This window comes from Lactuca virosa, chromosome 2 (genome assembly GCF_052849685.1).
Source record: "Lactuca virosa cultivar CGN04683 chromosome 2, Lactuca_virosa_CGN04683_v6, whole genome shotgun sequence".
Lineage (NCBI taxonomy): Eukaryota > Viridiplantae > Streptophyta > Magnoliopsida > Asterales > Asteraceae > Lactuca > Lactuca virosa.
This window is the reverse complement of record NC_136427.1, coordinates 188,738,300-188,749,198: the sequence shown is the minus strand read 5'-3', so window position 1 is coordinate 188,749,198 and position 10,899 is coordinate 188,738,300. Positions and strand designations below refer to the sequence as shown.

Genomic DNA, 10,899 nt, shown 5'->3' with positions numbered 1-10,899 from the left:
ATAAATAGTATGTCACAGTCTAGTTATCGTATTCTAATGTTTGTATAGTATATTCTTATGTATAGTATGGTGTAAGTTTCCTTAGGGTTGCATCTAAGGGTTGCATCTAAGGGTTGTAGGGCCTCACTTTGGAGTTTACGGCTCAAGTGTAAGCCCCCATGAGTTTACGGCCCAATGAGTTTACGGCCGTAAACTCATGGTATCTTGTACCATTTTGATGTTTAAGGTCCTATACTCATCTTGGAAGTGTTCTAGACCTAGATCCAAGGCTTAGGAAGGTGTTTGTGGCAACTTTGCACCAATAAGTAGATTTTACGGCCAAGGGAGATTGCCTTGGCCGTAAACACCCTTTTGTCCATGATTTCTTGGTGTTTTAAGGTCTTACAAGTCAATAGGAAGCGTTCTAAGTTCAAGTCTAAGCCTTAGGAAGGAGTGGTGGCACAAATGCACCACTTATGAGTGTTTACGGCCCAAGGAGATTGCCTTGGTCGTAAACACCATATGTTCTTGAGTTCTTGATGATTTCCAGGTGTAAACTAAGTGATTCAAGAATTAAAACAAGCTAAGGCAAGTGTACTTACAAGATAGAAGCTTGATAGGGTGTTTAAGGTTCAAGAACACTAGTGTGTGTTCTTGGTGAAATGAAGAACACTTGAAGATCTATCAAAATGAAGAGATTTCATGGATGAAATCATGAAGAAGTGATGTATAACACAAAGAAGGAATGATTTACTTACATTTTTGGAAGATTGGAAGCAAAAGTCTCAAGATCCTTGGGAGAGAATTCCGAATTCTTGGGCTTGAAATGTGAAGAATGATGAAGAAATGAAGAAAAATCATGTATATAGCATGAGTTTACGGCCACCATGTGTTTACGGCCGTAAACTCACATGGTGTGGCCGTAAACTCCACATGATGAGGGTTAGGGCTTGTTTGATAAGTTACAACTTCAATTGACACTTCCTTTCACTTATTCCTTTGATGTATTAAGTTCAGAATGCTCAAACAGACTCAAAACAGTGCTAAAAGTTAGCAGAAGCAAGTTTGACTTGATTGAAATGTAGGGTTTGTACAAGATAGAAATTTCGGGTTGTCACAATATCAGAAGGACATTATAGTCATTTCAATTTTACGAGGGACCAAATCTACGTACAAACATGGCCAAAATGACTACCAATCCAAAAAAGTTGTGGTTTGGACTAAAACCCCAAAAAAATGCATACCACAGGGACCATTTTTGCAGTTTTTTCTAAGATCATAAACAACATACACATATATACCCAATAAGAAATTAAGTGAAGGTTAAAGAACTCACTTTAATTCACTTAAAGTGAACTTGATGTTGTGTTTTGATTGATTCGAGTTAAATGCATCAAGATCACGACGTGAGACGATATGTCCGATTACATCTAAGAATGATAAAAAGATTAACGTGAATTAAAAGGATAATGAAAATAATCTAAAAAATTAAGTAAAAAAACTAACCAAAACACGACTTTTTTGTGACATTTTTGCTGTAAAATTGATCCAAAATCAACAAAACCAAAACTATGAATTGGACCTCTAAAATCAGTACATCTCTTAACAATGGTATCCCATTGCAAAACAGCTATTGTCCAGTAATATTAAAACCATCTCCCATCATAGACATGTTTTATCATTTAAGTGTCTCCAACATTCAGAAGATGCTTGAACCTATGGAACTGACTGTTGAAAACACGACATTGAATCTTCGTGTCCTATAGAGAAAATAAGAATGTTAGTAAATGATATAAAATAAATATAAATAAAGCTAAATATTATTATTTAAAGTAACTTGTTCATCCATAAGGATCATTTCAATGGATAAGATTTGTGTTTTAAACTTTGGTATAAAATTCCGCATGCTAACTATTCGAACTTTAAAAGTGGTATCGGGTGACACCACACCAATGTCATTCAAGTAGGTGATGGTTGCAGTGGACATGACACTGAAAGTAAATAGTGTAGAAAATGAGTTAAGTAAAAAGTATTCAAACATAATTGTTTTGGGTAATTTTTGGCATTCAATTAAAAGTATACAATGCAACAGACTTTCATGGATGTTTAAACCTCAAAAACACAAAAATAAAACTTTCAATTGAAAGTATAATGCTATTATGGATGTTTAAAACTAAAAAAAATACAAAATTAATCAAAAGTTGAATGCCATTTACCTATATCAAGTAGAAAAAAAAAGACTCACTTTTATGCCCTTCCGAGTACAATAGCAACAATTTTTTATGTTCATATATACCAACAGTCGATTACACAAACAGACAAATACATAATGATATAAAACAAATTATATAATGATTCAAATGCACACAAATTAACGACAATTCATGTAAATAATTAAAACATGGAGCAATTATTTAAATTATTCGAAACATACAAAAAATGTGTAAAAGACAAATATGCCCCTACTCATGGAAACCCCTTAAAAGAACCATCTCAAGAAAAATACAATGCAACAGACTTTCATGGATGTATAAACCTCAAAAAACACAAAAATACAACTTTCAGTTAAAAGTATAATGCTATTATGGATGTTTAAAACTAAAAAATAAGTACCTGATGGAGAATGAACCTTGAAGCCTATCCAGAAACCGAATGGAAGCTGATAGCTCACGGATGCAGAAAGCGAATTCAGTTTTGGAGTCTGGTATGTTGAAGAAAGAAGGGAACCAAATAGGTATCGGTTTCAATTTATTGAGATGGTTATTATAGCTTAATTATTGTCTAATATAACAGCATGATTTTTTTTCCTGATTTGATGGGATAATTGAATACTTTCCATTTGAATTTGATATTTTCTGGTCTTGTAATTTCTAAAAAGATTCTTATAAGCCAAAAAATAAAGGGATGATAAAAGTTGAAAACTGTAAAATTGATAATGCAATCAATATTTGAATTTTGTTATTGGAAACGATATGACAATTTTTTGAATAAATACCGACTTTGGTGGAAATTCTCATAATATTCGGTATTAATTACATTTAATGAATACCGAATTTGTTGTTATTGATTTTAAATGAAACCCGAAATTGTTTGAGAAGTCTCTTATGATGACAAGTGGCATTTGCTGACATGGCACGCTATGGAGATGACATGTGTCTCTATGAGCTATTGTTTTATTAATAATACTAGGTTATAACCCGTGGAAACCACGGTTGACAAAGTAAAATAAAATAGCCACTGTAAAATTCATAATCATTGATTTATAAATTACCAAACAATTAAAAAGGTACAACAATAATATTGAAAATGAAAAAACATGAAATTAGTATATTACATGAATAGTGCATGTCAAAAAAAATTACACAGATGGTTAAAAACACAATGTGTAACATGCATATCCTAAATACAATTTACAGAATATGTCCATGTTTAAAAAAAAGGCAAAAAAGGGAAGAAATGACATTATTTAAAAAAAAGAATGTTTATACTAATTGTTTAATTATTTTTAAATTTTGGTACACAAATAGAATAGTTAATGTCAACATTTTTAACAACTTAAAGTTGGATTGCTAAACGATTTCATGGGACACCATAGACAATCATAAGGGTCGTTATGGATATCTAACAATATTATAACATGGTACTTGCATTTAATGTTACGTAATTAGGAGACGTTACACAACTTCAAGCAAATCAAAGGCCGGAGAAATTCTACTATATTTACATATCATATAATTTATTTTACACATAATCAAACAAATCAAAGGTTGAAGTAGATGTTTCAGTACACTGCTATAATTGGCTAGATATTTCAAAACATAATGACTTAATAATAAATTTATGAGATTTTATCCATGAATCATTAGACTTACCAACTGGACCATTATTTGAGGGCAAAATAACTATTTTGACATAGTTTTATATGTGTCTTTCAAGAAGCCCAAAATCAAACATAATCATGAAAGTATGAAAAAATTATTCAGATAATAGTATGAAGTAATATAAACAAGAGATGCATATAGGGCCGATACATAGAAACAAAAATTGAGAAGTAGCATTACACAAGGATGAAAGTAGAATGTTATAATTGATAGATTTTTCAAATTCATCATCTTAATAAGAATACTTTTAAAAATACAATCTTGTAAGAATAAGAAATGGAATTATGATGTCATATTAGACAAATAAATGAAAGTGTGTTGTTATTTCTTGCACTTAAACATGTTTATTAGAGTAAATACGAAATACAATTATAATGATTATTATTAGAGAAATAAAAACAAAGTTGGCCATATTTAATGTTTTTTTTACTTAATGATATACCTTCTTGCAAGCATTGAGGTAAAAACCAAAAGACAAAAAAAAGGGTTGTAAATGGTATGAGTCGGTTTTCTCCCATGCACTCATGTTTCCACCATTTTGCTCTTGTCCCTGAAACAATCCCAACAAATAATCAAATTATATAACAAAATTAGTTAATAATCTCATGGAAGCATATATAAAATATGAATGAAATCAGATTTTAATGATTGTTGAAAACAAATAAACGTTGCTATATTAATCATCAATGAGATCATTGGACTTCAACCGTTAGTTGCTACTTATCATCTTTTTTACCAACAATCACCTGATTTCCAGTTGGCTTATATGAGCTTTTAAATTTTGATATTTTCTTTTAGCCCTTCAATTATCTTGTTATCATTATCTTTAAGAAACAATATTGGATTTAGCGTTAAATAATATATGTAGGTGGAGTTAGCATTACCGAAGCATAATAAAGGGGGAAAACCAAATATTTCATGATATTAACCTTAGAACCAACATTAAAAAGTATCAATCCAACATATTTAAAAAAAAAACGATAAAGAATTTACCATGTAGAGCTCTTGGATGGTAGAAGTAAGAACTATAAACATCAAATATCATTAAAAAACAGAAATAACTATTTTTAAGGTTGTTTCAAGGAATATATACCATTATTTTGGGGAGACATACAATTCAGATCTCAAAAACAAAACCAGAAAACTCAGATTTGAAGTTCTTTGTCAGCTTGTTCATAAAAAAAACACACCACCATTAAAATCTAAATAATAAAAAGAAATCACTACATACCTCTAGTTTAAAATCTTTTATATAAACAAAACATTATAACAAACAACTGGTAGGCACACTACGATCCTGCTTCTGATGGGAAACAAATTGCAATCAGCATGGATATTTAAGCGCTTTGCCAAAGAAAAGAAGTAGATGAAGTAATGAATTGAATGTTTCGAATTCAACAAAGAGAAGACGAAGATAAAGAAGGGATTGATTATATACCAGGAATAACTTTCAATTGAGTGTGTTGTTGGAGAAAATCAATCTACTTACATCTTCCAAACACCTGAAAACCCAAAATTCGTTTCACTTGGTATTGGTTTGATGAATCAAGTGTACAGACAAGGGGAGATGAGTTAGCAGGACCCGATTGGGAAAAAACATTAAAGAAAGTGATTATTAGGGTAAAGATAGGGGAAGTGAGTGATATCATGGTGGAGACATCGAGAGTGAGAACAAATTAAAGGGATAGAAATAGAACTCATTTGCTAGAAATCGAGAGAGAACGCCGTGCGCTAATTTGTGTAGCCAATGTTGATCAAAACTGCCCTAATTTCATTCATTCTATTGTCGCAGGCGACACACAATATAAGCAAATAAAAACCCTAAATTATGAGAGAAATTCGGAAGATATTTGAAAAAAATCCTGATTTCTTGCGATTAGATTGATTACTTGAGCGGGAAAACAAATGAGCAGGTTAACAAAAAAAGGACACGTGGCATAGATGACTTTTAAAAAAATGACAAGTGGCAATTTTAGGAGTCTTTTATTAGAAGAGAAGATATATAAGCGTAGATTTTATTTTATTTGAATGTGTTTATTATACAATATAACATCCAAAACCAACTTAACCTTATACCACTCAACCCCCAAAAAAAACATATGAATTATAGCCTTAAATTTTCTTTTTTCGTGAGCAGCGATACACATACCAATTTACTCTTTTACCCCAGAATATTTTGGTTATTTTACATGTACAAACAAGACTTGCCAAAACAACTTATCAATGTATAGCGTTTAGGTACTACATAAGTAAATTTTAACAAAATTTCCTAAACTTTATTACTGCATACCTAATAATCAATTTATAAAAAAACATAAGCTAATTTAAAATCAATCAACCAATATATTCCATCTCAGTTACAAAACTCAAAACTCCAATCCGAATTCAACATAAAACAAGCTCATTGTTTGATTGTTTCTATCACCAAATTGTCAACTTTCTAAAACTCTTTCATAGAAAAGTAAGCTAGCCCTTGAGCCAAGAACATCTTCTTCAGATACCCTACAAACATGGCTATCTGACACCCCAACCCAATACACATCACAAGGCTCTGAAATCACATCAATTTCTGTATTATTATTATCATTTGTTTTCTTTTTACTTACTCTTCTGTAAACCGTGTAATGCCCACCTCCTGTGCTTCCAAAATGCTCCACAACAGAAACAAGATTGTATGTATGATCTCCATTTGGTGTCAACTTCAAAGTCTCATGACTTTGTTCCTCTTGGATTTCTAATTCACTATCAACTTCTGAACAAGGTTGTTTAGTTTCCACATAATCAGTATATCTTTCTGTTAAATTGCCTTCTTTTCCTTGTTTGTATACATTACACAAAGGGTAACTATCATTTTGTAATTTGAAAATGTGAGAATAACGAATCGGCTGTTGATTTTGCTCCATATGTTTTATTTCAACTCCTCTGTTTTGGAATGGTGACATGTTCAAACTCAAAGGAAAAGAGATATGACCCTAAAATTATAAACTTTGGTTATAAATAATAAACAACAAAACACAAAATACAATGTACATGAACACATAACAAAAAAAAAAAAAAAAATTACCTGGAGCTTAACAGATTCCCCAAATGCATTAATTGAAGCACGTTGTAAGTTGAGGCATAAAATCTATACAAGTATAAGAACATATTTATTCAGAGTGAAAGTAAATTATTACCATTAAAGGTTAAATAAAGAATATGATATTACCTTTGGACTACGTGCAATATGTAATTGCTTGAATGTACGTGAATAGTTATTTGACCAAGGTAATGATTTAAGAGATTGTATATTTCTGCAGCCACATGTATCTTGTTTGCTACAATTTTGGAGTTTTTCAATATCTGTCTGATAATTTGAGCATGAATACTATTTTAGCTCAACAAAATCTTTAATAAAGTAATGAAATGAATTAATGAAATCTTGTTTAGATAGATGATAAATAATTGTAACTCACTACTCACCTCGTTTTTATTTAGCAGAGATAAATATTTCATGGCAGAAGTATGCCAGCAATGAGTGCAAAAGTAATTTTCAAGCCTTTCTGCAACAAAAAATTGCTTCATGCAATCTTCTATAGAGCATCCAGGTATCTAATATGATAGGATCATAAAAAAGTATATGTTAACTTTGATGATAACTCTTGTTAGCATGTATGACAAATTAAAATAAATAAAAATATATGAACTTTACATACAATAGAACCACCCCCATATGTTGGTGGTGAAAGGTATAAACAATTGAAGAATTGGAAGTCCAGTGAAATCTGGAAGATGAATAGAAAATTGTGAAATATGAAACTCATTCACTTCTTGTATTTAGAGGTAACATAAGAAGAAAGCAGAGATTAGTGAAAAAGAAAGAAAAACAGAAGTACCATTCAACCTGAAACGAACAGCTTTGACAAGTCAAAATGCTGCCAATGATTCCATTAAAGGGTCCAAGAAAACTCTGAGTCCATCTTTCTAGATCACTGTGAATAATCCTTCCATTTGGGGGAAGAATACGATTACTGGATGCAGTTGCAATAGTTAGAGAATTATGATTTGAGCCAAAACATACTGAACATTCTTCTCTTAAAGAAGATAACATGTGGGCTAATGCTTCTTCTGCATCCTGAACAAAAGTCAATATATTAAACAGAAGATGATAGAACAACATGCTTGATGTGGTAATGATGATAGTCTCACCTGTTGACTTGTTAGGTTGAAGTTAGGGGTATAAAGAGCCATTGCAAGCATCACTTTTCGTGGACTTAATACTTTTCCTTTATGTCGAATGATGCATAATTCTACAGTAAATCTCAGCTTTTTAGTTGATGATATGGAATCATTTGGGGGTGTTTCATGGTAAGATTGTTACCTTGCAATAGAGCATTCAACGAGACTGCAAGTGGCATGTCCTCATTTACTTCGATCTCTGATGAAGCTTCGAAATCCTCCACAATCTTCTGGAGGGAACTCAGAAAAGAAGAACAGCTGGCCAAAGCCTAAAAAAAGTATAAAAATCAAATTCCAACAAAGTAATGCATCATGGAATCAAAGTCCTAGCAGAAACCATGTGGATTTGTATTCTAAAATTGATAAGTTATAACGATTATGATACCTGCAGAACTACGTTCAAGAAGCAATTGTTGCCGAGATTTTGCAATCCGGGAACGACCCACGATTTCTCAGGCGAAGATTCGCTCTCCGACGATGACGACCATGACAAGAACAAATTATTGAAACCCCTCCTTCCTCTTTCATCTCTAAAAGCAAGAATCAAACCAGCAACACTGAGTATGCTACTTGCAATAGAAATTTGGAATCCAGATGAAGTAACCCGGTGGGCGTTGTGAGAGAGGCTTCTAAACCCATGTCTGAATGAATGAAACAGCGATTGAACATTCACGTCGCCGTGGATTTTCATCTGCTTGCGTCTGAAGTTACTCGGGGTGCTGTCGTCGATATAGTCTGAGGCTCATCGATTTCATCTGCGGTCAGTTGATTGTCAAAAGTCAAAACCCCACTTTTTCTTTGCCCGGGGATTTCATGATTCTCTTGACACATTGCTTGGTTTGGCTTTGGCCTTTGGGGTTATTTGTTGGGCCTAACATCATGAAATAACATAGGCAAAAATACAATAAAACCCAATTCATTTTGGGTCTTCAGTCGAAAAAAAAAAACCCTCATGTAACTTTTTAATTGTTAAAACCCCTACATTCAATTTTGCCTTTCAATTTGCTCAAATATCCGATAAAAAAAAATGTTTATCCGAATACATTTTTTTAATGCTCCCTATGGTTTGGTAATTCAAACAACTTGAGTCCAAGTTTTATTTTTATTACACCAATAGTCCTTAAATTAGGATTTTCTTGCATTGGTCGCCCCTCCCACTAACACCGTTAGAAATATGTTGTTAAACGTTTGTAAAATAGCGCTTTTGCCCATGTTTTTGTCTTTTTGTTACAACCCTTGCTTACGTCTCTCTCTCTCTCTCTCTCTCTCTCTCTCTCTCTCTCTCTCTCTCTCTCTCTCTCTCTCTCTCTCAACGGGATAATAATCTAAAAAGAAATTTGAAAACACCTAAATTGATGTTAAATTGTAAAAAAAAATGTTGACAAACATCCATGTGTAATTAAGGAAAAATCTTGCAATTTTGCAACAATAAAAAATGAAAACAATGAGTCCAGGTTTTGTTATTAAATTGCCATTAAACTCACGACTATTATCACCCTTATGGACTCTTCTAATCCACATGAATTTGGAACATCTTTTCTTCCATTAACACCACACCCGTTTTCAACCAACATATATTTTATTTGGGTTAACAAGAAATTTGATTGTTGACCTAAGACTCTAGTAATATTTTGTCCACCCCACGTCAACTGTAGTATTAGGAGCTTGATTGTTAAGTGTTATAAGTCATGTATGTGACCACAAAATGTTGAAATCTACAAAGTATGACGAATGTATGTGTATTCAAAGTGAAATGTTAGGACAAAAGTCATGGATAATAGCTAAAATTCCTATATGTATGAAATACAAGTATGCTACAATCATATGGTTATGAAAGAAGTGTAAGTAGTTGAATTCCAACTCATCCATAAAAGTTAGGTCTATGAAAAGACATGAAACGATTAAAGTATAATGAGATTAGAAAATATTGACTTTACGAATTAATATGTAACGCTTGGTCCATGTATGAATTAATTCTAATTTCTTTTTAAGTATTGAAAGGAACTCGACGAGTTGGGAGGCTCCAACTCGACGAGTAGGAAGCCTTCCAGCCGCGTAGATCGGAGGATCTACTCGACGAGTTGGGGAGCCCCAACTCGACGAGTTGAAGCTGGGGATGAAAACCCTAATTTATCGGACATTGTACCCTATTTAAAGGACTTCACCTCTAGGGCTGACCTCCTTACCAGCCTCTTTGCCCAGAAAAAAACCCTAGAATCGCCTCCCCCTCTTGTTCATTGAGTTTTGTGAGTGTTTAAGTGATTGCTAAGATCTTTGAAGGATGTTTTGAAGAGAGAAGTATCAAGATTGGAAGAGAGATCTTGGATCCAAAAACTCCACATCAAAGGCTTCATCTTGGAGGTATAAAGTCATAGCCTTGACATGTAGCTTATTAGATGTCATCTTTTGTAGTTTAGGGCTTGGTTTTGGGACTTTGGCTTGGATGTCCAAAGAAAAGAGGTTTCCAGGGGTTGAGGGTGTAGATTTAGCCTCTATAAGACCTTTAGAGGATTAAAGTTGCAAACTTTAATAGCATCCATGTCCCATTCATGCAATATGTCCACTATGAAGCCTAAAATGGACCTTGGAGAGTGTTTCAAGCATGCATGGAATTAAAGTTAGAAACTTTACGTGATTTGTCCACCTTTGGACATCAGATCTGTGTTTTGGGACGATGGGATGAGAGTTTAAGGGCTTAATGAGTCAAGACCTTCCTTAGAGGAACTAGGGTTTGGGTTTAGAGCTTATTAAATGATCCTTGGGGGTAAAGTTGGAAACTTTACCCTTCTAGACATCTCTATGAAAGGGGGTCTGAAGTTTG

General features: G+C 32.9%; 1 protein-coding gene across 2 annotated transcripts; it reads right to left on the bottom strand.

Moving 5' to 3' along the window:
* Positions 1-6,180: 6,180 nt before the first annotated feature.
* UBP27 (ubiquitin-specific protease 27) lies at positions 6,181-8,883 on the bottom strand. Of its 2 annotated transcripts, XM_079078925.1 has the most exons (9): positions 8,464-8,883; positions 8,221-8,347; positions 8,049-8,149; positions 7,744-7,974; positions 7,556-7,624; positions 7,323-7,451; positions 7,069-7,206; positions 6,925-6,987; positions 6,181-6,832 (listed from the first exon to the last, which is right to left on the bottom strand). In XM_079078925.1, exons 1-9 carry the CDS (start codon positions 8,767-8,769, stop codon positions 6,293-6,295), a joined length of 1,704 nt encoding a protein of 567 aa, XP_078935051.1. In that variant the 5' UTR covers positions 8,770-8,883; the 3' UTR covers positions 6,181-6,292. The 2 variants fall into 2 exon arrangements, with proteins under 2 accessions (XP_078935051.1, XP_078935052.1); XM_079078926.1 differs by lacking the exon at positions 7,556-7,624.
* Positions 8,884-10,899: the final 2,016 nt, after the last annotated feature.